At 40.3% G+C, this 25,971-nt stretch overlaps 1 protein-coding gene across 1 annotated transcript in view; it reads right to left on the minus strand.

Annotated features, from left to right (window-relative positions):
• LOC144691873 (cilia- and flagella-associated protein 47-like) overlaps nt 1-25,971 on the minus strand; it is a 647,761-nt gene that overhangs the window by 120,730 nt on the left and 501,060 nt on the right. Inside the window, exons 52-55 of the mRNA XM_078560450.1 lie at nt 19,134-19,245; nt 15,565-15,669; nt 13,299-13,455; nt 11,804-11,899 (exon numbers count right to left, since the gene is read on the minus strand). Coding sequence (XP_078416576.1) covers nt 11,804-11,899; nt 13,299-13,455; nt 15,565-15,669; nt 19,134-19,245 — 470 coding nt within the window. The remainder of the gene's footprint in view (nt 1-11,803; nt 11,900-13,298; nt 13,456-15,564; nt 15,670-19,133; nt 19,246-25,971) is intronic.

Raw genomic sequence — 25,971 nt, forward strand, 5'->3', positions numbered from 1 at the left:
CATAGGAACAGGATTTGTTATGAAGTATATTACATTGGTTGGGACTCAAAAATGGCTTTGACTGTCACTAAGACTTTTTTGGGAGTAGAAGAAACCGGTAGATTATTTGAAATTCTTGACTAAGGCTATACTGAGAGAGTTAGCAGGTAAATTGAATATAGACCATAAAAGTAGGAGTTCTTAAGGATGAAATGATTAAAGTAATTACCCAGCATTTAGAATTAAAAGGAGGGAAACCTGAAATGGGTTTCTCACAGCTAGAGTTAGCTAAAATTCAGTTGCAGATGAAGCAGCTTGAGATAGAAAGAGATAGAGGAAAACGGAAACTTGAACGTGAAAAAAATTGAACTTGAAAGAGCAAAAGAAATTGAAATGAAAAAGCTCGAATCGGGAAAAGGGGAGAACGAAAGAGAAAGATTGAAAGAAATGGAAATGCTAAAGCTTGAGCTCAAGTTTCAAAGAGGGAAAGAAATCAAACAGCATGATCTGGCTACAGAAAGGCTTAGAATAAAGGAAGAAAGATGAGATAGCGGTTCAGAGGATGATTCTGATTCCACTGAAAATTTAGATTTAATTAAAATTCTTTGTTTAGTGCCCAAGTTAACAGAGGATGGAGTTGAAAGATTTGAAAAGATAACTGTGAAGTTGAAGTGGCCAAAAGATGCTTGGGCCTTAATGTTACAAAGTGTCCTGTCAGGTACAGCTATGAATGTGTACACTCGTCTGTCAGAAGAACAATCTGCAGACTATGAAGAGGTTGAAAGGGCAATACTCGATGCTTGTCCCTGAATCTTATCAATTAAAGTTTAGGACCACAAGGGAAAAGCCTAATCAGACATTTGTAAAATTTGGTAGAGAAAAAGAAATGCAGTGGGTTCAGTGGTTTTGATCACTGAAATTAGAAAAAACACTTTTGAGAGTGTGAAGGAAATTATGATTATGGAAGAGTTCCCAAATAGCATTCCAGTAACCATTAAGATTTATTTAGATGAGAGTCAAGTATCAAAGGTGTAGGAAGCTGCAGTTTTGGCTGATTCCCTATGATATCTCACACAGACACTTACATGTGGATAAACTGTCATATGGGAATCAACAGGGACATTGGAGGAATAGAAATCTTGGCAATGGAAAATGTACTAGTTATAGAGAACGGACAGAAGGACACCAAAATAATAAAGGAGATAGGCTAGAACCTAGAAGTGATGTAAAGAAAATAGTGTGCTTCTATTGCAATAAAACTGGACATGCAAAAGCCAATTGTTGGAAATGAAATGGGAGACCTATTGCAGTAGTAGGAATGCTTAAGCAATCCTCAGAAATGCTTGTACCAGAAAATAAAATGGGTATTAAGACTATAGCAGTGGTACAGGTGAAACGTGTTCCCTCAGGACCTACTCGAAAGGGGGAAATGGCTCAGGATAGTCCAGAGAATTCTTCCTTGACTACTGATAAAGGAAGTCAGGCTACTGGAGGTTCTGGATGTTTTGGCTCAAAGGGAGAAGTGTTCCCTTCCTACTCCAACAACACAAATAAACAAATTGAAATTTTGAAAGGCACCGGGGCAGATCAGTCATTGATAATGGCTGATGATGCAATTTATGCTCCAGATAGTTTGATGAAGGAAAAGGTAATAATAGGAGATACTCATGGAATTTATATACCTGTTCTTTTGTGCAAAGTAAATTTACAAAGGGACTTAGTAAACGAAATTGTTACAGTGGCAAATGTTCTTTGCTCATCTATTGAAGGGGTAAATTTTATTCAGGTTAATGATTCGGTTAGAAAAGACAGTAACATGGTGATGACTGTATTGCAACAGCTATTTGATCATGGTGATCTTACCAAACTCCAAAAAACTACTTTGGCCAAATACAAGAAGCTTTTGCCAATAACAGTGATTGAAGAAAAATCAGATCAGTGTAGAAAAGCAACTTTCATGCATGAAAGATGAGTTTGTCAGTGAGAAAACAAGAATTGATGAGAACAATTGAGCATCAGTCACAGGAAGTACAACACTTGACTGAGGACCTGAAATGTCTAAATGATAAACTGGGTGGAAGCAAATGCAACAAAGATAGATCTTCCTTTAAAACTTCATGAACTTCAAGCATCAGAAGTCTCTATAAGGTGTCATGAAAATGCCTTGAACAGGAAAAGGAATTGCTGGTGAATCAGAACAGTTGGCTGAATGTAGAAATAAAAAACGAGACCAATGAGCTGTTAGAACTTTGTTGTGAAAAGAGCAATGAGATTCTTGAACTTCAATGCAATCTGGAGAATATTAAAGATGAGGTGTATGGTCTGGAAGGGTCAATGACCATAGACAATGGTTTACAAGTGCTTGCCAGTGTTGATATACAGGGTACAATAGCTGGAATCCAAGCAAGTGGACAGTTTGCAAAAGACCAATTAGTACCAACAGTGGAGTGGAATGATATGGTTTGTGAATAATGTGAAGGAATTGAAGTATTAGGATGAACCATAAAATTCCAGGGTGAGGAAGTGGTTGATGAAGAAAATTAAATAAGACCCCCATAGGGGGGAGTGATGGCATAGTGGTATTGTTGCTTGATTAGTAATCCAGAGACCCAGGGTAATGCTCTGGGGACCTGGGTTCGAATCCAACCTCAGCAAATGGTGGAATTTGAATTCAATAAAAATCTAGAATTAAAAGTCTAATGATGACCATGAAACCATTGTTGATTGTTGTAAAAACCCATTTGGTTCACTAATGCCCTTTAGGGAAGGAAATCTGCTGCCCTTACCTGGTCTGGCCTACATGTGACTCCAGACCCACAGAATGTGGTTGACTCTTAACACCCCTCTTCACGAGGGGCAACTACAGATGGGCCATAAATGCTGCTCTAGCCAGCGAAGCTCACATCCTGTGAATGAATTTCTTAGAAATAGGATCAGGAGAAACGACAAGATCATAAAATGTCCAAAGATCAAACCAAGTATGAAATCATGTTGTGTGAACACCCTTGAAACAACTAAAAGAGATTTTGATCAGAGGAGAAATGAGGTGTGAGAAATGCACAAAGATGCCATTTTGACCTTATTGTCCCAAAATGAGAATTTACCATGTTTGACTTTGGAAAATGAGCTTGAGGATGGAAGTATGCCTACATCTAACATAAAGGACGATTGGGTTGCGGACTTAAATGAGACATTCTGAGTTGAAGATCGGGAATAAGAGCAAAAAGAAATGCAAGCATTGAGTTATGATAATTCTATGATGGCCAAAAGAAAGTTGGATGGTTTCATTGCAGAGCATATTCATTAGAAAGATATTGCAAGTGTACACATCTCTTTCAGACATACCTCTAGTGATTATGATACAGAGAAAACTGCTGTTTTCAATGCCTATGAGTTAGTTCCGGAAGCTTACAGGCAAAAGTTTAAAAATCTAAGGAAGAAAGAAAATCATAGATTTGTAGAATTTGCTAAAGAAATGGAAATGATATTTGATAGCTGGTATAGATCTATGAAGATTGGAGAACATTCTGAAAACCTAACAGAGATAATGATAATGGAAGAATTTGAAAATAGTGTCCCTCTGGGAATAAGATCCCGCCTGGAGGATCATAAGCTTTTAAGATAAGGCAGCTGCTGTAATTGCTGATGATTATGAATTGCCTCATAAATATGCAAGTAGCAATATGTCTGTGTCTGCAAACCCACACAGAAACTGGGGAAATAAGAAGTTTGATAATGAACAGAATTCTGGTTAAAAGTGAGGAAGATAGCAGAAATGATAAGACAGATGCTCCTCAGAGTAGCAAAGATTACAGTATGGAGGATAAGTATGGTTCCAGGGGACCAACATGTTATTTTTGCCAGAAGAGAGGCTATGTGGCAGATTGTTGGAAATTAAAAGGCAAGACTGTAGCATTTGTGGGACTGCATAGCATGTCTTCAGGAAATGTTGTACCAGTAGTTGGTGCTTGTGACAAACTGGTAGCTTTGAATGTTGGAATAGATCAAAGCAAAAAGTTTTGTATTCAAGGATTAAGTGTCACTATTCTGGTCTAGTAAAGCTGGCAAACAAACTAATGTTCTTAGAGATAGGGAGTCAGCTTAATCACAGATGGTGGTAGGTGATGGGAATCACCCTCCAGAAGGTTCATTATATAAAAATATATTGATACAGACTATTAATGGAGGGTGTTTAATCACAAAAAGTTATCTATTAAAGATGTTGAATTTCAATTCAGAAATGACCTAGCTAGAGATAATGTGTTACCATCTTCAGTGATGCTGAAAAGTGCAGTGAAGTTAAAACTAAAAATGTACAAGGGAAACTGAGTGATGTACACAAATCCACGACTTTCTGTAAAACTGTTACAACTAAAGAGTTAGAAACTCAGATGTTGATGTTAAAAGGATATTACTAGTCATTTGGTAGTACAGAACTTGAGTATTGCTGACAAAAGGGACATGTCTAAGCTTTTTGTCTTGCACTCATCAGGACCCTCACAAGAATACCAATAAGGGAAAACAACAATTTATACTGTATTTGAAGAGAGTGCTGATATAACCAATCATATAAAATATGATTAATATATGAAAATATTAATATGATAAAATATATGGTATAAAAATATATTACAGCATCAGATTGACAGCAAAGGGTTGAGGATAGCTGGAGCTGAATTGAAGCTGTCTGAGTTAAACAGAACCTGAGCAAGAGGTGTCAAAAGCAGATAGCAGCGGTACTCATAGCTCATGATGGAACAAAGGAAAGCATTGCTTTGAAAACAAAAGACTCAGCTACAACCACAAATGATACCTTTGAGCTGCAAGGAAGGATAAGTGTTCTTGAACATAAATTAAAACTTCAGAATGACTAAGCTATCATTCTAGCTAGGAATGAATTAGACAAATGTTATGCTGAATGAAGACAAAAAGCAAAAAGGATTTCAAAGAATTTGCGAACTGACTAGAAAGGAGTATCAGGGTTTTTTGACTAATCACAGACATAACCTGAACAAAGTTCTTAAAGCAGCTAAAGAGGATTTTACTCAAAAGAACGAGGCAGTTTCAAGCCTGCATCTCCTGGAAAAGAACGCAAAGCTGAAGTCATGGGAATGAACTGAAAGATAAAAGCAATCCTTCAATTAAAGAGGATAAGGCCTATTCTGATGAATTGTTGAGACAATCGCTGAGACTTTCTTTACAGACTTGGGTATTAAAAAACCTGCAGACATGAAAGAGAACGGAGGTCAGGTGTTAAAACCTGAACAGGATGGTTCAAAGGCTATGTTAAAAGATCAAAACACTAATGGCAATGTTGATCTTGCCAAAGTTCTCAGAAGACTGAGGGAAATGACCTTTGACAGATACAGGGATGAACTTTGGACTGGTTCCTGTAAAGACTACAATTCTGCGGAGAGTGTGGTGCAATTCATAAATGCGGTGTGGGTTTTTTGGTTGTATTAGGAAATTAAGGGGGTATCTTTTCTGTAATTTTGTGTATCAGTTGCCTACTAAGTAATACCTAGTCAATGCCAAGTTTAGTTTGTTACAGTAAAAAATTTAAAATGTGAAATCTTGGGTGGGATTTTCTGGCCCCGCCCACCGCCAGTGTGATCCGGTCCCGCCAAAAATCAATGGGCTTTTGGCTGGGCTGCCGAATCTCCCGCAGAGGGTCCTGCTATGGCAGGGCCAGAAAATTCCAACCATTGCCTTGTGATTCTTTTCAGACGATCAGTGGGAATTCAAATCTCTTTTTCAAAGTTATTGGTCTCTATTGGGGTCTTAACAATACAAAATGGCAAAGTTCTGAAAAAGGACAGAAATTGTTAATCCAGTTTCTGTTATACACTTTGATAAGACATTGATTTCTTGTCCTTCAATTCTAAACATCTGAATAAAAGAGGCAAAGGTCTCTTTCTACTGTTAACCTGCTACCTGGCCAACTGGAAACACTATGGCTTTTGCAGCCATTTCAGTATTTCCATAGGTGCAGGACACTCACTATTGACTTTTTATTTGTTCATAGGCTGTGGGTGTCACTGGCAAGGCCAGCATTTATGACATTATTACTGCACATGTGTGGCCATCTTGGCAACATGAGCCCAACACCTTCGTGAACCTTGATCCCTTGGGGTACCCAGTTGGAACATAACTACCATGATGGTTCATATAGGTGTGTGCCCACTTTGTAGGCTGTTCTTATAATGCCTACATTCTGTGGCTGATCAGCATTTCGCTTTGCTTTGACGAAGGGCAACATGTCAGAGGCTGGCTCTTAGGCGATGAGGGGTATTCCATCCAGCTTTGTCTGATGATCCCAGTCTGAAACCTATGAATGCCTGTTCCCTGCTAGACAGCCTTAAAGAGTGTCATGTTGCCACGTGCATAGCTGCCAAAACAGTAAGGCGAGCTACTGATGTCAAAAGATGAAGAGAACCATACACCCTATGAAGATGAATATTCTGATGGGCAAGAGATTACAGCTAGTGCTGGTGCTACAGCTATACTCCAGCTTACTAAATATTGCTTCTCCTAACCAGTCATTCCTCCAATCCTGTACAATGATCATTTCTGAGCAATCTGAACCAAATATGAAATATTCATGCCCACAATTCTGAGTGGAGTTACATTGGTAAACCCGGATAATTTCAGCTGAAATCCCAGCTGTTTTAAGAGCATTTGTTCTATATTTCATTTAGGGTTGAAATTGCTTTTCATCTTACAGCTAAGGTTTTGTTTATTAACTTGTACTAGAAGGGTCACCATGGGAAATAATATGAAATTGGCTTATGAGGGGTATAGTCTAGTCATACTCTGGTTCCACTACTTTAGTATATGAATGACAACATTTGAAAATATCTTTAAGATCACATAAGAAGGTTGACAATATAATGCAAATACCAGAAGCTCGCTGGTCTCTGTGGAACACTGGTCAGAATTCACAACCTTCATGAAATATGGAAAGCTTGCTACAGGGAAGAAATCCTGTTCAGCGAAAAGAACAGATTTTGCATTGAGAATCTACATTCGTACAGGCTGCCTTGGAGCAATCATGGGGTTAGAAGGCCGATCACTGGACCTCCCACCCAAAACACTGCCTTGAAGATTTTACTCCTCCATGCAGCCAGACTTTTCTTTCTGCCAGATTCTCGCATAGCTGCATGCAATTTATGGCATGGGGAGAGTATAGCGGGGGGGTTCTTGATTTGCCGCAGGGCCCATTTCCTTTCCTCATGGAAAGAGGTATTAAGATCTGACCAGATGCACTGCAGATCTGAAGCTCACAAAGGGACTTGGAGCAAGCTGTAAAGTAGTTTTTGAAGTTTTTTCAGTGTACTTTAAGCATATTTAATTCATTAATTTAGCTATTTTAAAATTTCTTTCAGTATTTATAAATCATACATTTTAAATATCTAAGTTTTTAGGTTTAATTTTGAAGACTGTGTTTCAGGAACCTATGGAATCTCCCTTAGGTCTCTCTGCAGATCCAGGTAAGGCTATTTCACCTTTATTTATCAGCAATGCATTGAAATATCTGTGCTTCCTTCATGAAACTCAAGTTGAGTTGTGCTGGCAACAAAATTAATTCATCACCTACTGACATGTACTACCAAGGGTCCCACTTGTGGATCATTCTGTTATTCCTTTGTGCTAGTATTCTGTAAAATTTCCACTGTAAAGAACATCACATTAAAAACAAATCTGCTAACCTGGTATTGTTTAATTGCATCATGCCTTTTCTGGTGCCTACTATTGTGTGATCTTTAAATTCTAACCTCAAGTTTCTTCTACAGTGGTTGGAGTATTTGAAGTGGTTACCTAATGATTTGCAGCAGGAGTCTAAAGGCGATACTTCCATTGGTTGTGAGCTATATGTAAGAAGAAAGAGTGAATGAATGTACTTTGTGCCATGATATTGAATGCAGTCCAGGTTTCAGAAGGTATTCCTTAATAGTGTTGGCAATAGGTGTTGTCAATGAAATTCCTATCATGTGATAGGAATTCCTATCTCTGTTTCTCTGCTTGTTTAACTGTGAACAAGGGAACACCTTCTGGAGAAGGGAGAGAGTGTAAAGGTACTCCAATACATTTTGTGCATTGCTGGTAAGCTGCAGATGGCATGACAGATGCAATCAGAGCAAAGTAGCTGCAATTGGGAAAGATGCAATACATTGCTTCAAATTATAGCAGCTTCCTGTTATCTTGATTGTACTGGGAAACCAGTGATTTTTTCCAGAGTTCAACAGCCATTTGGGTTTTGCTAAGAGATGATACTTACTGCCAAGACTACCTCCTTCCATGGACCTGCATTTATGGGACTCTTCTTCTCATGGTCAAAACATTAGTCATCCTTTTCCGTATTACAGACTCTTAACACCTCAACTGACAAGACTTTAAGTGGGAGCAGTGTCCTAAAGAAGCACCAGTGACTCTGACACTAATATTAGTGCCTTGATTCTTTCAACTACAGGAACAGTGTTAGAATTTCCTCTTCTCCAGAGACAGTTTGACTGTAGTACGGTGATAAAAGCACACTCAAAGTGTCCGCCAAGGTATGTAATAATGGTGCACTGAAGAAAATTGGGCTGTTTGCAATAGAATTATATCAGCGGACAGAGCACAGTTTCCAGTACAAAGAAAAATCTTGTGCAAAAACATCAAAAATAGTCTTCAGGTTTTCCTGTATACCATATATTTTCCTTCTTACTTTCTGATTGATATCCTATTTAAGTGTCATACATACCTATTTGTGAGATGAATGAATTTGGAAACAATTAAGCTATTCACATATTTTTGTTGGCATTATTTAATTCAATGTATGCAGGAAATATTTTGTCAAATAAATATTATGTTAATATTGTATCGCTTTTCTCTTGTTTATTTTCTCAAAGTCCCTTTGCTTTATTTGTTTCTATTTCACCCATTCTTTGTACTGCTTTCTCTCACTTCCAGAGTACACAAGTCCAACCTCCAACTCTGCGACAATATGGCTGCACAATTCTTTGGCATTCGTAAGAAGAAATCTCGCAATCGCAAAGTAAGTACACGTGAGGAAGCCATACAGCCCACACTACAGTCTTCTGCCACAGCATCCAACTGTTTCTGAAATTACCATACTCATACATTCATTGGTATTGTCGCTGGACTAGTAATCCAGAAACCCAGGGTAATGCTCTGGGGACCCGGGTTCGAATCCTGCCAGGGCAGATGGTGGAATTTGAAGTCAATAAAAATTTGGAATTAAAAGGTGACCATGAAACCATTGTCGATTGTTGTAAAAACCGATCTGGTTCACTAATGTCCCTTAGGGAAAGAAATCTGCCGTGCTTATCTGGTCTGGCCTACATGTGACACCAGACCCACAGCAATGTGGTTGACTCTTAAATGCCCTCTGAACAAGGGCAATTCAGGATAGGCAATAAATGCTGGCCTGGCCAGTGACACCCACATCCCATGAACGAATAAAATATTCCATGTGCAGACCATGCAAGGAAAACCGAAATTCTTAGCATTAAACTTTAACTTGCCATTCTTTATACAAAATTGACAGGCAGGGGAAAGATCAGTTGTCCATCAAGACTGTCGCAGAGTGTGATGGCTGGACCATCATGGCTAAACACTTCTGCCCTCCCCCAACATTTCCCAAACCCAGTCATACCCACCCACCCACCCACCCAACCTCTCAACAATCTCCATAGCCATGTAATCTCCTGGGAAAGAGGAAAAAATCCAGGGCCAATAGATGGAAAATATACTCTGTAAAATTCCTCTCTGATCCCCCCAGATGATCAAAACCAGTTCAGGTTGAATCTTTACCCTTTTATCATTTCTACTTTCCATATAATTATTTCAAAACACTCCTGGATGTCCTCCTATTCTCCACCTCCATAAACTTAAGGTTATCCAAAATTCTGTTGCCCATATCCTAACCCGCACCAAGTTCCGTTCATCCATTATCACTGCATCCGCTGACCTACACTGGCTCCCGGTTATAAGTAATGCCTTAACTCTAAAGTTCTTATCTTTATTTTCAAATCCCTCCATGGCCTTGCACCTTCCCTATCTCTCTAACCTCCTCCAGCCCTACAACCCTCCAAAACAGCTGTGGCACTCCTACAATTCTGGCCTTTTGAGTATTCCCAGCTTTAATTGTTCTACCATTGGCGACTGTGCAATTTTGCTATTGGGGCCCTAAGCTCTGGAATTCCCTTCTAAATCTCTCTACCTCGCTCTCCTTCTTTAAGACATTCTTTAAAACCTACCTCCTTGACCAAGCTTTTGGTCATCCACCTTCATATATTCTTATGCAGCTCAGTTCAAATTTTGTTTGATAATGCTCCTATGAAGTGCCTATGGATTCTTTACCATGTTAAAGGTGTTATATAAATACGTGTTGTTCTGTTACATTTGTGTTTATACCATTATGTTAGATCACTTTCCTTGAAAAGAATCTTGGTAATGATTTAAAAAGTTTGATGACCAATAAAATCCCACTGAAGTGGAAATCAAGCCAGCTTTAGTTTGAGGTTTGTATAGAGATCTGGGGCAGAATTTTTCTGTCGGCGAGCTGGGGGCGGGGCCCGTTCACCGATGCGAAAATGACGCAGGATGAAGTCGGGAGGAACCCCCGACATCATCCCGCCCCATTTAAATATTCAGGAAGGCGGGGGGACAACGCGATCAGCTGTCTGCCCGCCGACCTGTCAATGGCCAATTGACGCCATTGACAGGATAATTAAGCCAATTAAAAGCCCTGCCTGTCCAACCTTAAGGTTGGTGGGCAGGCCAGGAGCCCTGGCGGGCTTCTGAAAAAACATGAAACCTCATCCACCGGCGGGATGAGGTTTCATGTCTGTTTTTAAAAACTTTAATAAAGTTTATGTGATATTTATTAACATGTCCCATCTCGTGTGACATTGTCACATGAGGGGGGCATGTTGATAATTTTTTTATTTTTCTATTTTTGAAGTTTGAAACACTGTCAGTGATCTCCCTGAGGCAGCACTTAGTCTCAGGGAGATGTGCACTCTTTCGAGCTCATGTGCGAAAGAGCACGCTCTGACAGTTGGGGAATCCCTCCCCCCCGCGCACAGGGAGCGCATAGCGCTTCCCGTCGGGCAGCCCACTGTGTGGGCCTTAATTGGCCCGCCCACTTCAAATGGCGGCAGGGCCCATTTCAGCAGCGGCGATCAGCTGCCCGCCCGCCCGCCCATCAAGGGCAAAATTCTGCACCTGGTAGAAACAGGCCTTATTCTGACCTTGGAAAAAGAGACATTCAATGTATGTAGTCATGTAACAATGTATGTATGCTTTTTTAAAATTCATTCATTGGTTGTGGGCTTTGCTGGCTGGACCAACATTTATTGCCCATCCCTAGTTGCCCTTGAGAAGGTAGTGGCGAGCTGCCTTCTTGAACTGCTGCAGTCCATGTGATGTAGGTACACCCACAGTACTGTTAGGGAGTTCCAAGATTTTGACCCAGTGACAGTGAAGGAACGGCAATATACTTCCAATGGTGAGTAACTTGGAGTGTTGCATGTATTCCAATTTATGTAGGGTTTTGAGGAGCACATTATACCACCAAAAGCAATTATAATAAAAACCTGTACTTAATAATAAAAGTAAATAACAGTGACAATGGCACAAATATAACAAAAAGGCTAAAGACTCAAAAATGTTTTAAAATGACAATTAGCAGAATGGTTGGTTTTGTGACTTTTGGGATAAGTATACAATTAAATAATTTCAGATGTCATGTATGAAACGTGCAGGATCTAAAAATTGCAGTACTGCATTGTTGTTGGAAGACTTGTCAAACCATTACCTTGATTTTGCTTCAGTGGAATGCAGAAAACAGGCTCTTTGTTAATGCATTGTAGCAGGTCTGAAGGACTTTGATGGTGTGTGACCTGTTCATTATCTGAACAAATGAAGATTAGAAGATTAAAAAGCTTTTACAATTCACTGTCATATCAAAGAAAAGAATCAATGACACTAATGTATTTTCTCCTCTCATATCACATCAAAATGAGCTGTAAATTAGCATATGGTGGAACATTTTACAATGAAAGTGATAATTCTAGACAGACCACTTTATTTAGAAAGAAAAGAAAACTAGTTATGCCCCAATCTTCCAAAGATTTAATATGCAAAGATATGTGATGTTTGTTCTAACTGAAGATATATGTACAATCCATATTTCATCAAATACAAACATAGCATAAACATTTCTTCAATATTGGAAGCAGAAATGGTTATTTTTCAACTATGCTGCTATACAAATGATTCTTCAGTGTTTCTAAATGAACATAATTAGGTTCATCCTTATCTAGCATTGAAATTAGGTATGGATTAACAAAACACATAACCAAAATATTTTTAATAGTATTTTTAATCATGATCTCACCAAACTAAAAATAAACAAAACCAAGGTAACATCTTGAATATATTGTATTCTTATTAAACAAGATAAATAATTTTTAGTTCACAGCTTACCTCAGCTTTTTCAAGGATTGCTTCCAGCTCTTAACTACATTTACTTTTTACTAGCAAAAATTCAAACATACTGCTTTGGCATTTGGAGAAATGTATGTGAATCAGAGTTGCTTTGGTTTAAAATGATTTATTACAGTAAATTCAGAATGAAGATGTATTCAATCTTCTTCATAACTTTGAGCTAGTCGCTCTTTCCAAGTTGTCTATCACTGTTATAACTAAAAATTTCCACCTTGAAATAAACTAATTTATGAAAAATTGTTGTTGCCACTTTTCTTTCTGTGCCAGCTCTTCCAAAGCCATTGACAACTTGCTAGAGGAAGGTTCAATGGGCACAACCTATCTTTCAGTACCTCACATAAGTAGCCTTTGTAGAACAATGAGTTTCAGCACCACAATTAAGCCCAATCCTGTCATCTCTAAATGCTTCAAAAGTGTACTTTCAAAAGGACCTATTGGAAAGCAATCCATGCTAAGAACCTTGGATGATTTACCTCTCCCTAAACTAGGAATGTGACAGCAAACTGTAGTGCCATTAGTGATGCCTAGCTAAAATCAACTAACTCAGCATCGTTAGTGGATTGAACCTGTAATCATCCTGTTATGACTTCTCAGCAACTTGGGAAAACCATTAGTCTATTAGGGCAAGCCGATTAAAGCATTTAAGAGTGTGAAACATCTAATATTTAGCATTGGCATGTTTTGCATGGTTTAACTCAGTAACTCAGCTACTGAGTTTTAAGCTAAAACCATTATAAAGTTACTTCAACACAGATAAGCATTCAAGTAGATAAATGAAACAGTGCTCTAAATGAGACCATCACCTGTCAGCACCACATCCACCAGAAGCAGCTCATTTGTGGGGTTCTCAAAGGGCACAATAACTGATGCATGAGAGTTGACACATGCACTGATACTGACAGGGTCCATCTGTTGGGGAAGCAAGCCCACTCCTGACAGATGAAATGTCCACTCTTCCAACTGTTGAAAAATGGAAGATAGTTAGCCATATGAAAAATCTGCAAAAGTTTCTCTCAGCAATAGCAGTTCATTTACTTTCAAAAGTTTCTAGACATTTTTAATTAAGGATTATTACTACTCAATGAACAAGGATGCAGATTGGAAGCTACACTTCTTTCTTTCTAAAAACAAGCAACGTTAGCAATTAGATGGTGAAACAATTAGAGAACTAAGTCAGTTTTTGTTTCATCTTTAAAATCAAGAAGGAAAAAAAATGTATGATATTATGTTAAAGATTCGGATTAGAAGTTCTGATTAAGTGTACAAAAGGTGTTATAATTTGTCGCTTGTTTTTTCTAGACTTTCCATAGGATCATGAGGAAATGCACTTCTGTTCTGTACAATGACTGAATAAGGGTGGTCAAGGGTAAGTTCATGTGCTGTTCCAGTGCACCTATTGTACTTCCCTGGTGTCAGCTGTGACTCAGCTGCCTGTAAGTCAGAAGGTGTGGGTTCAAGTTCCACTCCAAAGAACACACAAAAGTCTAGGCTGAAACTCCAATGCAGTACTGAAGGAGCACTATACTGTTGGAGGCGCCATCTTTCAGATGAGATGTTAAACTTAGGCCTCATCTACTCTCTCAGGTGGACCTAAATGATATCATGACACTAGTTAAAAGAGCAGACTACTTATCCTTGGTCTCCTGAGCAATATTTATCCCTCTAGCAACATCACTAAAACAGGTTGTCTGGATAATATCACCTTGCTGCTTGTGGGAGCTTGCTGTGCACAACATGGCTGCTGTGTTTCCTATTTTACAACAGTGACTACACTTCAAAAAGTACTTAATTGGCCGCAAAGCAATTTGGGCTGTCCTGAAATAATGAAAGGCACTATATAAATGCAAGTCTTTTTTCATTTTTTCTTCATAGATGTTTTGAGGATTAACCTGAAGTGCTTCAAAGACCTGATTTAGGCCACTTGGTCTATAAGACATCGATCAATATCAGCTCTGAAACTGTGCTTTGGCACCAGTGAGCTTGAAAGAGTGGCTGCAGATGTCACTGTCTCTCCAGAAAGTGCTAATCAGCTTGCTTCCTTAAGGCCCACTCAAAAGGGAGCTTCAGGCATAAGTCCAGCTTTTTTTAATTCTATAAAAGAAACACTATGACAAATTAGTCCATCTAGAACAACTGTGTCACTGAGGTGAGAGTTACCTTAGGCCTCTAAAGTTCCAAGGGAATTATCCCAGCCACACAGTCTTTGGGGAGCACATCAGAGAGGTAACAAACAAAGAACTTGAGCAAGTAAGTTGGCTGCTGCTGGTGGCAGGCACAGTGTTAAGTAGTTCTGTGTCAGGTGAATGAATTTTTTGGCACATTTTGGTGAATACAGTTCTTCAGAGGAATATGACTTCATTGCATATAGAGATCTGAGTTTGTTTCTTTGTGTGCTTGCAACTTTTGTAGGTTGGATGATGTTAGGAGAAATATATCATTTCTGTCTCAAGAAAATAAACAGAATTTTTTGTGAGTGTGGTGAGGGAGAACAGGCAGGTGTGAGGTGCATTTATTTTATGTGCAATGAGCATTAACATGCAAGAAACTGTGTTTTGCAAGACATTCTAGCTGCATATCTTAGGAATGTGAGTCTTTCCTATTCATGAAATTGAGGGGTTTCTCTTGGGAGGTTTTGAGTGCCACATGGATTCTATCAATTGCTCCTTGCAGCTGTGGAAACCTGCCAGTATGTAGAATTAAACAGCTCTCAGTTTTTCTGGTTTATGAGGAATTGAAGTGTCCCACCAACCTAGTAATGCAGCCCAATACTGCATAAAAAGAGAAGATTCTGCAAGCACTCAGTAATTCAGGCAGTATCTAGGGACACAGAAAGCTAGGGTTAATGCTGCATTTTGTTTTCAACATTTTCTGTTATTCCAATTTCCAGCAACTTTTCTGCAGTATTTTCCTTTTCATCCTAATATTTGCTATTGCTACAGCCTCATGGTACTAGATGTGAAGTTTTAGAGATTCAAGCACTAGAACACATAGATCTCTCTTCTGCTCAATTCTCCCTCACTTTTCATCCAGATCATTACTATTGATGGCGATGAGAAAGGAAGTCCATACCTGAGGACACTTGAAGATAATAGTTCCACAATGATTGGTTTTTCCCAGAGTTGAGGGAGAGAATTGAACAGGTACTTCAACTGTAGACTGAGGATTCACAATTAACTATGAACAGGAAGGAATCAAAACATAAAATCAATACTGAGCTTTACAGCCTAATTCCTTTAATGTGCAATTGGCTATATGGAGTGTGATAAGTGGAGGCTGCTACTTAAATCCATTGCAGTCAGTCAGCAGAGAAGGTCAGTTGGGACCAAGAGATTTAGCATTTTTTTCACAGAATCTCATAACTTAGAAATAAAGTATATATTCTTTTCAATTTTGGAGACCCAGAGTCTGAATTTGCCCCAAGGCAAGTGGTGCACATCTAGCTGGAAGTGCAGGGAGGCCACAGGGAAATCAACTAGTACCTGGATATGTTGGATCCAAGCCATGAATTTCCTTTAAAGCCTGTGCTAAAAATATTTTGCACCTTTTTTTACTATCTGTGTGAAACCTTCTTAAAGCATTCACCAAATCAAGTTCAGTTTGTTCATGCGTAAATTAAATTAGACCACATGTGGCGGTATCATCTTCTTGGGATATTTTTATACTTTACAGAGATAATGTGATAATTCAGGACAGATGGCATTTGAAAAAGAAACACATTTTACAATGATGTCATGATACTCAGTCTCTTCTGCTACACTTAGGCATATATTGCATTTAAATTGCACATTGAGCAGTTCCAACAACTAGAGGAAAAACTCTACGGCCTAGAAATTTGATTGCTACCAAAACAGTCATGTGAGTGGACAAGGTAAGGTACTGCATGCTCCTCTGCATGTGATTGCATGGGAAACATGAAATTCATGCTGGGAGACAGTTTATCATAAGGCAGGTGTGCTGCATGTGCTGTTCATTGTCTGCACACCTGCTTGGAAGGTGAGGATTTTGGGTGCCACTTACATCATTTAAAGACAATTTGCCTTTTGCCAGTGCAGGGTTGTTTACTGTCAAGTACCACATGGATCTTGGCCTTTTTTTTGAATGTGGAATGAAAGATAGGGACGAATTAGCTTTTAGTGTCCAGGGCATGCAGCGTGTGATTTCTGGCAGCTAACAGTAGCTACCTTTTGTCATGCAGGGTGTTTAGGGCTGGATAAAAGAGCAGAAGGTAAAAAAACCTCAAAGAAATCCTTCAACATGTTTCCTCCAGTTTCCACTCACCCCAGCCAAGACTTGCCCCTCCCTTTTATAGGGGATGTGCATTCAGGTTGCAGGCAGCAGCAAAAGTTTTCCGAGGGCAAAAATAGATGCAAGAGCTTCAGATAGGCTGCCCAGATTGTCCGATGCAGCTTTTCAGGCCCTTCAGCAAGGAGTGAACAGGAGGAGGGGGAACATGATCTCCTTCGGGGGACAGAAAGCCCTCTAGACAACATCTCCAAAGATATGTGAACATGTAGCTAAAGAAATGATTGGGAGGAGCTTAGCTCCTAGGACTTGACTGCAATACCAAAAGCTGTTTAATGTTCTCTCCAGGGCTATCAAGGTAAGAATCCCACCTCTTACGCTTTGCAAATACCTGCAGCCCCATGGTTCAAATATTATAAAGTCAGAAGCAGAGGCATTTACAGAACGGAATGTGGCCATTTGGCCCATCAAGTCCATGCCAGCTCACTGCAGAGCAACCCAGTCAGTCCCACTATCTCACTTGATCGCCGTAGCCCTGCAAGTTTATTTCCTTCAAGTTCCCATCCATTTTCCTTTTGAAATTACTGACAATTATTCAAAATAATTCCAAGTTTTATGTCATTTGCAAATTGAAATAATGGCCTGCACACCCAAATCTAGGTCATGAATATATCACTGTATGTACACCTTCCTCTGATCCAAAAAACAACCACTCACTGCTCCTCTCTGTTCCCCATTACTCAGTATCCACACTGCTGCCACTGTCCCTTTTATTCTATGGGCTTCATTTTGCTGGCAAGCCCGTTATGTGGCACCTTTCAAAACGCCACTTGGAAGGTTTTCTTTTCCCTTCCCAATTCCCTCCATACTCCTACGATCATGTTCCCTGACTTCCTTTTCCTCTGATGAGTACTTTGCATCTCATCACTATTGGAATCGTCACTTCTTCAAACCTCATAATCTTGCACACAACATTCACACTATTCAACCCTGGCAGGTGTATTCTCAAAACAGTTCATAAGGCAACCACTAAGATATTCTTTCTTGCAGGGGAAGACATCGTATAAAATGGAGAAGGCCCAGCAGCTTAGACATCCTTTCCCAACTGAAGGAAAAGGTACTTGAAATGGCAGAGCAATGGCAAGTCTTGGCCAAGATGAATGGAAACTGGGGAAGACATTCTGAAGGGTTCCTTCACAGCTGTCTTGCCCCCTGCTCTTCTATCTAACACTACACATTCTGTGAATGACACTAATAGCTGCTATTAGGCACCAGAAATTACTCTCTGCTTGCTCTTACACCAAAAACTAACCTTGTCCCCATCTTTCATTTCTTGTGCAAAGAAGGTCAAGTACCATATTGTACGTGATGACAAGCAGTCCTGCACCAGCAAAATGTTGTTCCAAGAACTCACAAGTTGATAGTACTGAGAAAATAACCCAATAAGTTCCAGAAATTGTCCAGCAGTCTAATAGGATCACAACAATAATTTACAATATTTCTAGCATTTTTAATATGGTCCCAAGGCATTTCACAGCAGCATTATCAACCAAAATTTGACATTAAGTTGCATAAGGAGGTATTGTGAGAGTGACCAGAAACTTGTTTATAGAGATAAATTTGAAGGAACATCTTAAAGGAGAGCCAGGTTGAGAAGTTTTGGAGAGAGAATTCCAGAGCTTAGGGTCTAGGCAGCTAAAGGCATGGCCACCTGCAGTAGAAAATCAGGGTTGCACAAGAGGCCAGAATCGGAGGAGCACAGAGATTATGGAGGGTTGCAGGGCCGAAGGAGGTCACAGAGATAAGGAGAAGTGAGGCCATGGAAGGATTTGAAAACAAGGATGAGAATTTTTAAATTGAAGTATTATAGGTCAGCAAGCACCAGAGTGATGAGTGAATGGGATTGTTTCCAAGTTAGGCTACAGGCAGCAGAATTTTAAATAAGCTCAAATTTACAGAGGTTGCAGGTGGGAGACTGGCCAGGAGAGCATGGAATAAGTCACATCCAGAACTAACAAAGGCATTAATGAGGGTTTCAGCAGCAGATAAACTGAAGCAAAGGCGGAGGTGGAAGTAAGTGGTCTTGGCGATGATGGGAAAGGTGAAAGCTCAGTTCGTGATCAGATATGACACCAAGATTGCAAACAGTATAATTCAGCCTGAGATAGTGGTCAAGGAGAGAGGTGGAGTTGGTGGCTAGGGAACCAAAATTGTGGTGAGGACTGAAGACAAATAGCTTTGTTCTTCCCTATATTTTGTTGGAGGAAATTTCTGTTCATCCAATACAGAATGTAAAACAACAAGCTTTAGCACAATGCCATTAAGTTCTTTTTCCATAAATTACGTGGTACCAAACAAAAAAATGATCACTGCTATCACTTCTTACAGATACTCACAAGTTTTCTAGGGTCAATCTCCACTGCAAAAATTCCTGGGTTATTGTTGACTACTTCCAATTTCAGAGTCTCAATAGTAGAATTAGCCAGAGGGATGACCTGCCAAGTCAATCTGTGGAAAGAATTATGACATAGCCACAGTTATTGCACAGAAATGATTATGTAATTTAGATCAAGAAACAGCAGATAACTTAAACACATCAGTAAATAATTCACCTGGTATGTAGTTTTTTTGCAGAATTTACATATTATACACAAAGCGCAAACATGAAACATTGAAATAATGGTCAAAATATCATTTAACTAATGTACCGAGATATAAAAATGTCATTTTAAATTGATCAGCAACTTTTTTCAAAAGTGTAACATTTACCGGTGCATGTGTATTATTGCTAGATTTGACAGAATACACATGCTTAGCCGTTATTTGGAATTATACAGGAATAAGTAGAAAATTCCCACCAGGCTTTTCCTATTAAGCTTTTTAAATTGATCTTTAATACATTAAAGTAAAAACAGATGCAAAGGCGTCGATAGAATGTTCCCACCAGTGAAGGAAAATTGTCAAATGTAAGACTGGTTAGAATTTAAGACATTTGATTTCACACTCTGTTGCCTATTTATTGCCCTGTCCTCTCCTGAAGGCACTGCTGAGTTGCAATTCCATAACAACCGATTCCCTTTGCTATCTCATCCAAAATTCCCATTAGTCACATGGAGTCCATATGTAATCAACAGTTAGTGTTGATTGGCTATTTAGTTGCAGAGACATCACAGCAAAATCCAATCCACTTATTAGAAAGACATATATTTCTAACAAGAGTCACTTGAATAGCAAACAAGAGCAAGACGCTTTGGTTTATTTTTCCCTTTCTAACTTTACACACGAACAGGTTGCTAGCCACAAACTGATTGATTCGGGACCTTTGTGGTCTATAGTGCTCAGTAACTCGTTGCAGAGGTTTATCAGGAGAATCCTCCAATTAAGTTGTTCACTCATTGAAGTCACAAACCAGAATCTACGGTCACATGTCATATTTGCATATGTGATCTCACAAATTTCAAGTTCACTTTAGAAAGTTTCTGACCAAATTTTGGAAACAGCAAATCGGGCCAGTCTTCTGATCAGTGTTGGAACTGCTTCGTCCAACCCTGATCAGACCCAAAACTAGCCACTTACCTGGATACGTTTAAAAAGATCAGGCTTCCGATCCATGGTGCAGAAAAACTCCCTCAGTGCAGGAATCCATGCAGAGAGCAGTGAAAAGAATTACAGCAGATGCCATGCCCCCTTTTTCTGGCACTAGCTGCCATAAAGTAAGTTTAAATGTCCAGTGTGAACCTTAGTGAGTGGATGAATGAGTGAATTGGTGGGGTTTGGTGGGTGAGGTAAGTGGGGAGGATGGGTGAGGTAAGTGAGTAGGATAGCAGTTGAGTGAGGTGGCAGGTGTGTGGTGCAGTAGGTGAGTGAGGTGGGTTGGTGGATAGTCAGGTTGGGTTGGGTTGGGAGTGGTAGTTTAGTGGTGGGAGGCTAGTAAATTCAGGTCAGGAGGGTAGTCAGGTGGTGTGGTCTGGTCACGGGGTTGTCAGGTGATGTGGGCTCGTCAGGTCAGTTGGGGGGTGGGGGGAACGTTCAGTGTGAGTGTTTGGGGGGGAAATGTTCAGTGTGAGTGTTTGGGGGGGGAATGTTCAGTGTGAGTGTTTGGGGGGGGTCAGTTGTACAGTTATCCAGGCGTTAGACTACAATTTTTCTGTCTAACATTTCCTGAGTAACTATCCAGGTACGTAAATCAGACAGTCTAAAGCCTCTGACTTTAACTCAGTTGGAGACTTTTTCAGAAGGTCCTGGGGACAAGGGAATTGCAATTGCAAGTTCAAACTTCCCGGACAATTCCCACAGAGTTAGCGCATCTCTACTTCTGTGGGGCCCCGGCGCGCATCTTGGGTCGTACATCTCTCCCACAATCCAGAGACCGGAAGATCTGGGCCATTTATGTATTTTAGATTATGAAGCTGGCCAGTTAGTTCAGGCACAAAAACCAGGTGTAATTGAGGGTTCCCCAAATGAGCTACTGTAACAGAAGTGACAATCCCATTTATATTGTGTATCCAGCGTCTTTCTGCCAATCTTTCACTGAAGTTACATTGGTTGAATCCCAAGAAAATTCCTTGTTAGAATGTTTATAAATGCCAAGGTAAGCTTTGCAAGGCAGCCTTGCTTTAGGTCTCAAGGTTTGGGAAAATCAATCCAGTCTGATTTCATTAAAACCAGTACATTTTCCACAAATAATCATTTTTTCATTTTAATGAATTTTGTTGGCCTTTTTAACTAAATGGAGTATAATCACATGTCTAACCTCAGACCTAGAACTCAGTGGCTAGATTTTGCGGTCAGCAGCAAAGTGACAGAGCTCACAGCTAACCGTGTAGATCTAGCGATCTTCGTGGCAAGGACTTCCCCTTTCCCAACATCAGTTTGAATCTGGCACTAAGTCAAGGGGATTTCCAGGAATCCAGCAACAGCAATGTTGTCAAGCAGGATAAGCAGCCAGTCACATTTAAGTATTTAAACAGATAGCAACCCAGGAAATAAAAAACACGGAATCTCTTCACTTTTAATTCTTAAATTTCACGGATAACGAAATAAAAGATTGGGATCGACATACACATGGGATTAAGGTAGAAGCTATTATGTTATAAGCAAACTTTAAAACTTAAATTTCTAATTATAATGGATAAATTTGATATTCCACAAATATAAAATTACTCTTTCATGGTCAGTGAGGTAATTAATACTACACAAAAAAAGCCTTAATGCACCTCATTAAACAAGGTGTGGCTTTTTATAGCAAGACTAAGAGCATAAGAGTGGAAGTTCTCAATTTCTAATTGATTACATTTGGGGAGAACCTCAACACCTCACCCTCTGAGTAAAGCATAGAATCACTGACAGCCACATCTTGATTTCTGTATTTCGCTGTGCATATGCTGTCAGTTTCAGGAGAGTAATGACTCGAACACTAGCAGTTCACTGTCATTACTACCATAAAATCCAGGCCATAAAGTATAAGTCAGCTGTATTTTCTTCATAGTCAGAAAGCAGTCCGCAAAAAAAAATTCATATGAGTACACAGAATACATAGAAATAGGCCATTCAGTCCAACCAGTCGTGATGGTATTGAACTTCCTTACAAGCAAGTCTCAATCACATTTACCTATCCTGTTCCTATATTCCTTTATTCACTTTATTTCATCCAATATCCAATCTAATCTTGAATGTTGACATAGTCTTTCTCAACTGGTAACCCTGGAAGTGAATTCCATAGCCTTACAACTCCATGAGCTGAATAATACAGGGGGTGGGAGTGAAGGTGAAATGGGGGGGTGGGGGTGTGGGGGTGAAGAGGGGCCGTTGGGGGGGGGGGGGGGAGAGAGGGGGGTAAGGTGGGGTGGGGGTGGTGAGAGGAGGGTGAGGAGTGAGGGCAGACAGCACGACTATGAAACAATGCTGACCAGCCCTGCAACCATAAAGCACTGCGGGGTGGACTATCAAGGGCCGAGTGGGGCTTCTGCCCCTCATTGGGGAGGAAGTCCTGCTCTCTAGAACAGGGGGTGGGTTTAAGGGAGGGAGTGGGTAGGAAGGAAGACGGGTTCAATCTCAGCAGGGCCACCCCACAATCGGCAAAGAACAGCCCCCAAAGTGCGACCACCCACTTCCTTCCTGCCCTTTAAGCATTTGAGTGAAAAAAGAAAATCGGCCTTCTCACTCCTGCCTGGCTGTCCATACCAAATGTTTTATGGTATGGACAGCGTTTTATCAGGGTCAATTGGCTTGATAACAAGCCTAATTGACCCTTGATTATTCATTTAAATATGGTTGGCGGGCTGCTGATTTGAATGCCACTCTGCACTCCACCCCCCACCCCACTGTATTATGGGGGAGAGCTTGGGGGTGGGCGGGAAGGTGGTGGGATGACCGAGATGGGTGCCTGACCTATTCAATGTGCACCACCTCCCCGCCACTGCCCCAGGGAAAAACACCCATCGGGAGCATGTAAAATTCAGCCCGATGTGTAAATATGTTTCTCTTCCTCTTTTTTACAGGTAATCTTGTATCCTCATTGTATCCTCATTCTAGACCCTTTAGCCAGAGGAAAAAGTCTGCTTCTATCTATCCTGTCTAAGTCATTTTATCATTCTAAACACATCTATCACACTTTACTATAATCTGCATTGATTTAATGAAAAAGACACAATTTTTCACATTCTCTTTGTATTTGTATTTCCTTAACTAGGCAGCAACCTTGTGAATCTCAATACTGCACACAGTACTCTCTGAAGTATGATTGAGATTATACATAGGCTTATCATTACCGCTTATCTTTTATATTTTACAACTTTTGTGATAAAAACGAGAACTCCATTAACATTTTTAATGATATTATCCACTTGATGTGCTCCCATTAACATTGTACAAAACTATATCCTAAATTCCTTTGCTCTTCCACAGCACCAAGCCTACTTTATTAAGAATATAATTACTTCAATTATTTATTTTCAAAGCGTATCGCTTCATACCGGCCGACATTAAATTCTATCTACCGGTTTTTAGCCCATTCCCGCATCTTATCAATATCCTATTGCAGTTCCTTTAGTCTTCTGAATAATTAATTATACCTCCTATTTTGCTATCGTTTGCAAATTTCAATGCAACTCCCAGAAGGCTTACATACGAATCATTGAAAATTCAGTGAACAATTCTTTTTTTGTTATGTTGAATCGTTTGCGTCTTTGGCCCTTTTCAATTTGTAACAGGGCCTGATGGCACATGCCTGAGCTGTAACCCACAGGACTACTCATGCACAATTCACATATAAAAAAATTGACATTTACATTTTACAAATATACTTTGACACTTCAATCATATTTTATTAAAAGGTTTAAATATCAATCATTACTCAATGGGAAATTATTAGAGCATTACTTAGCTACTTATTTAGTGCTTGTCTATTTCTATTGTGTAGCTTTACACAGATATTCTACATACCACAAATTAAGTTTTAATCTTGCTATGCTTCGTGTTTTCCCTACAAATTGTATTAGCATAATCAACTCTATAGATGACATAAAACTTTGACTTTAAATGCAAAAGTATTCTCATCAGTGATTCTGAGGAATTGAGAATGGAGAAACAAAAATTGTTGTCCTTGCTTTATGCACTAATTCTCCATTCCCATCCAGATTGAATTCATTGCCATGTGTGGTGTAGACATTAGCAGAAAAAATTGGCATTATTTTGTGTTCAACAGCATTCAACAAATATCATATGCATTCATTTGTGATCATCTACATTCATGTGATCATTTCGCTATCATTTGACATCCTAAGTAATCAAATAGCAAATAACTGCCATCAAATGAAATCATACAAAGCTCAAACAATATCATTTGTGATCATTTAGCATCATTTAATTGTCTTCAATGCACTCAGAAGATTTTAACTGACATCAAAATCGACCATAGAGTTTTTCCTCACAAACAAGGTCTAAGTTGTAGCAATCATGGCAAAAATTTAACTAAGTTTCAGGCATCAGTTGACATCAATAAGACCATGCCATGGATTCTTCTAAATTCCAGTTGATGCAGTATGTTATCTATGCATCATATAGATTGTGTAACATAGGATCAGTGCACAAATCACTAGTGGGGATGCCAACGATTTTACTTGTTCTGTTGGGCAGAATTTTACCCTTGGTGTGCAGGATCAGCGGAGGTGGGTGAGGGCGGGCGGAAAGCCGACCGCCACCCGCGATCGGCAGCGCACCACAATTTTACGCGGGCAGGCCAATTAAGGCCCACCCAGTGTGAGACGCAGCTGCAAAATGAATGCGAAGGGATGCATGGGGGCAGATGCTCAATGTCCGCTGGGTCCAATGACGACCCAGCAGCCGATTCAAATGCGGCCTTGGCAGCCCTTGGAAGGCTGCCACCGAAGGACGCAGAAGACGTGATGAAGAGCGGTGTGGGTGGACATGGTAGGAGGGAGGGGAGGTTGGAGGGGCAATCTCCGATGAGTGCCTCATTGCCCTCCTGGAGGAGGTGGCAGCGAGGAGAGAAACCCTTGTCCCCAGGGACAGGAGGAGGAGGCTCCCCCACCTCACCAAAAAGGACTGGGAGGAGGTGGCATCCAGGATCAGCAGCCACGATGTGATGAGGCGCACATGGGTGCAGTGCCGGAAGCGCTTCAATGATCTCCTGCGATCGGGAAGGGTGATTACTGTGTTGGCATGGGTCACTTTGCAGAGCAGTTAAGAACTGCCCATCCCCCTGTGGACCTCAGAGGTGTTAGAGTATGAGTGGCAAATGTCAATGAGGCAGCATCTGGGCTGCTTGGACTGAGGGCCTTGCAGCTCTAGAGTCATGAATCAGCCGAGCCCTGCTAGGTCGTCCTCAGGTGGGGTTGGCCAGGCTGCAATGGCACTGCAGGTAGAGAGCGGACTAATCAATGCTCCTCTATCCTTTCAGGAGAAAACATCCCATAACAATGAGGTCGCGGACTGGCGGGGGTCCACCACACCTACTAATCCTCATTCAGTATGAGCAGGGCACCCTGGAGCTGGAGAGGCACCATGCGCCTAGGTCAAGCGGCCGAGGTGAGGTTGGGGTGCCACAGGGAGGTAAGAGTGCAGTGCACTGAGGTGAGAATGTCAGTAATTGCTACCATTCCACTGTAGTCTCTATATTGGTGTGAGCCTCAGCTAACTGGGAACTAAGAAAACTTGCAGATACTGAGGTAATGAATGCCTTGCAAATGAATGTGGAGTCTCTGGCTTAAGGCT

Source organism: Cetorhinus maximus, chromosome 16 (genome assembly GCF_964194155.1).
Source record: "Cetorhinus maximus chromosome 16, sCetMax3.hap1.1, whole genome shotgun sequence".
Lineage (NCBI taxonomy): Eukaryota > Metazoa > Chordata > Chondrichthyes > Lamniformes > Cetorhinidae > Cetorhinus > Cetorhinus maximus.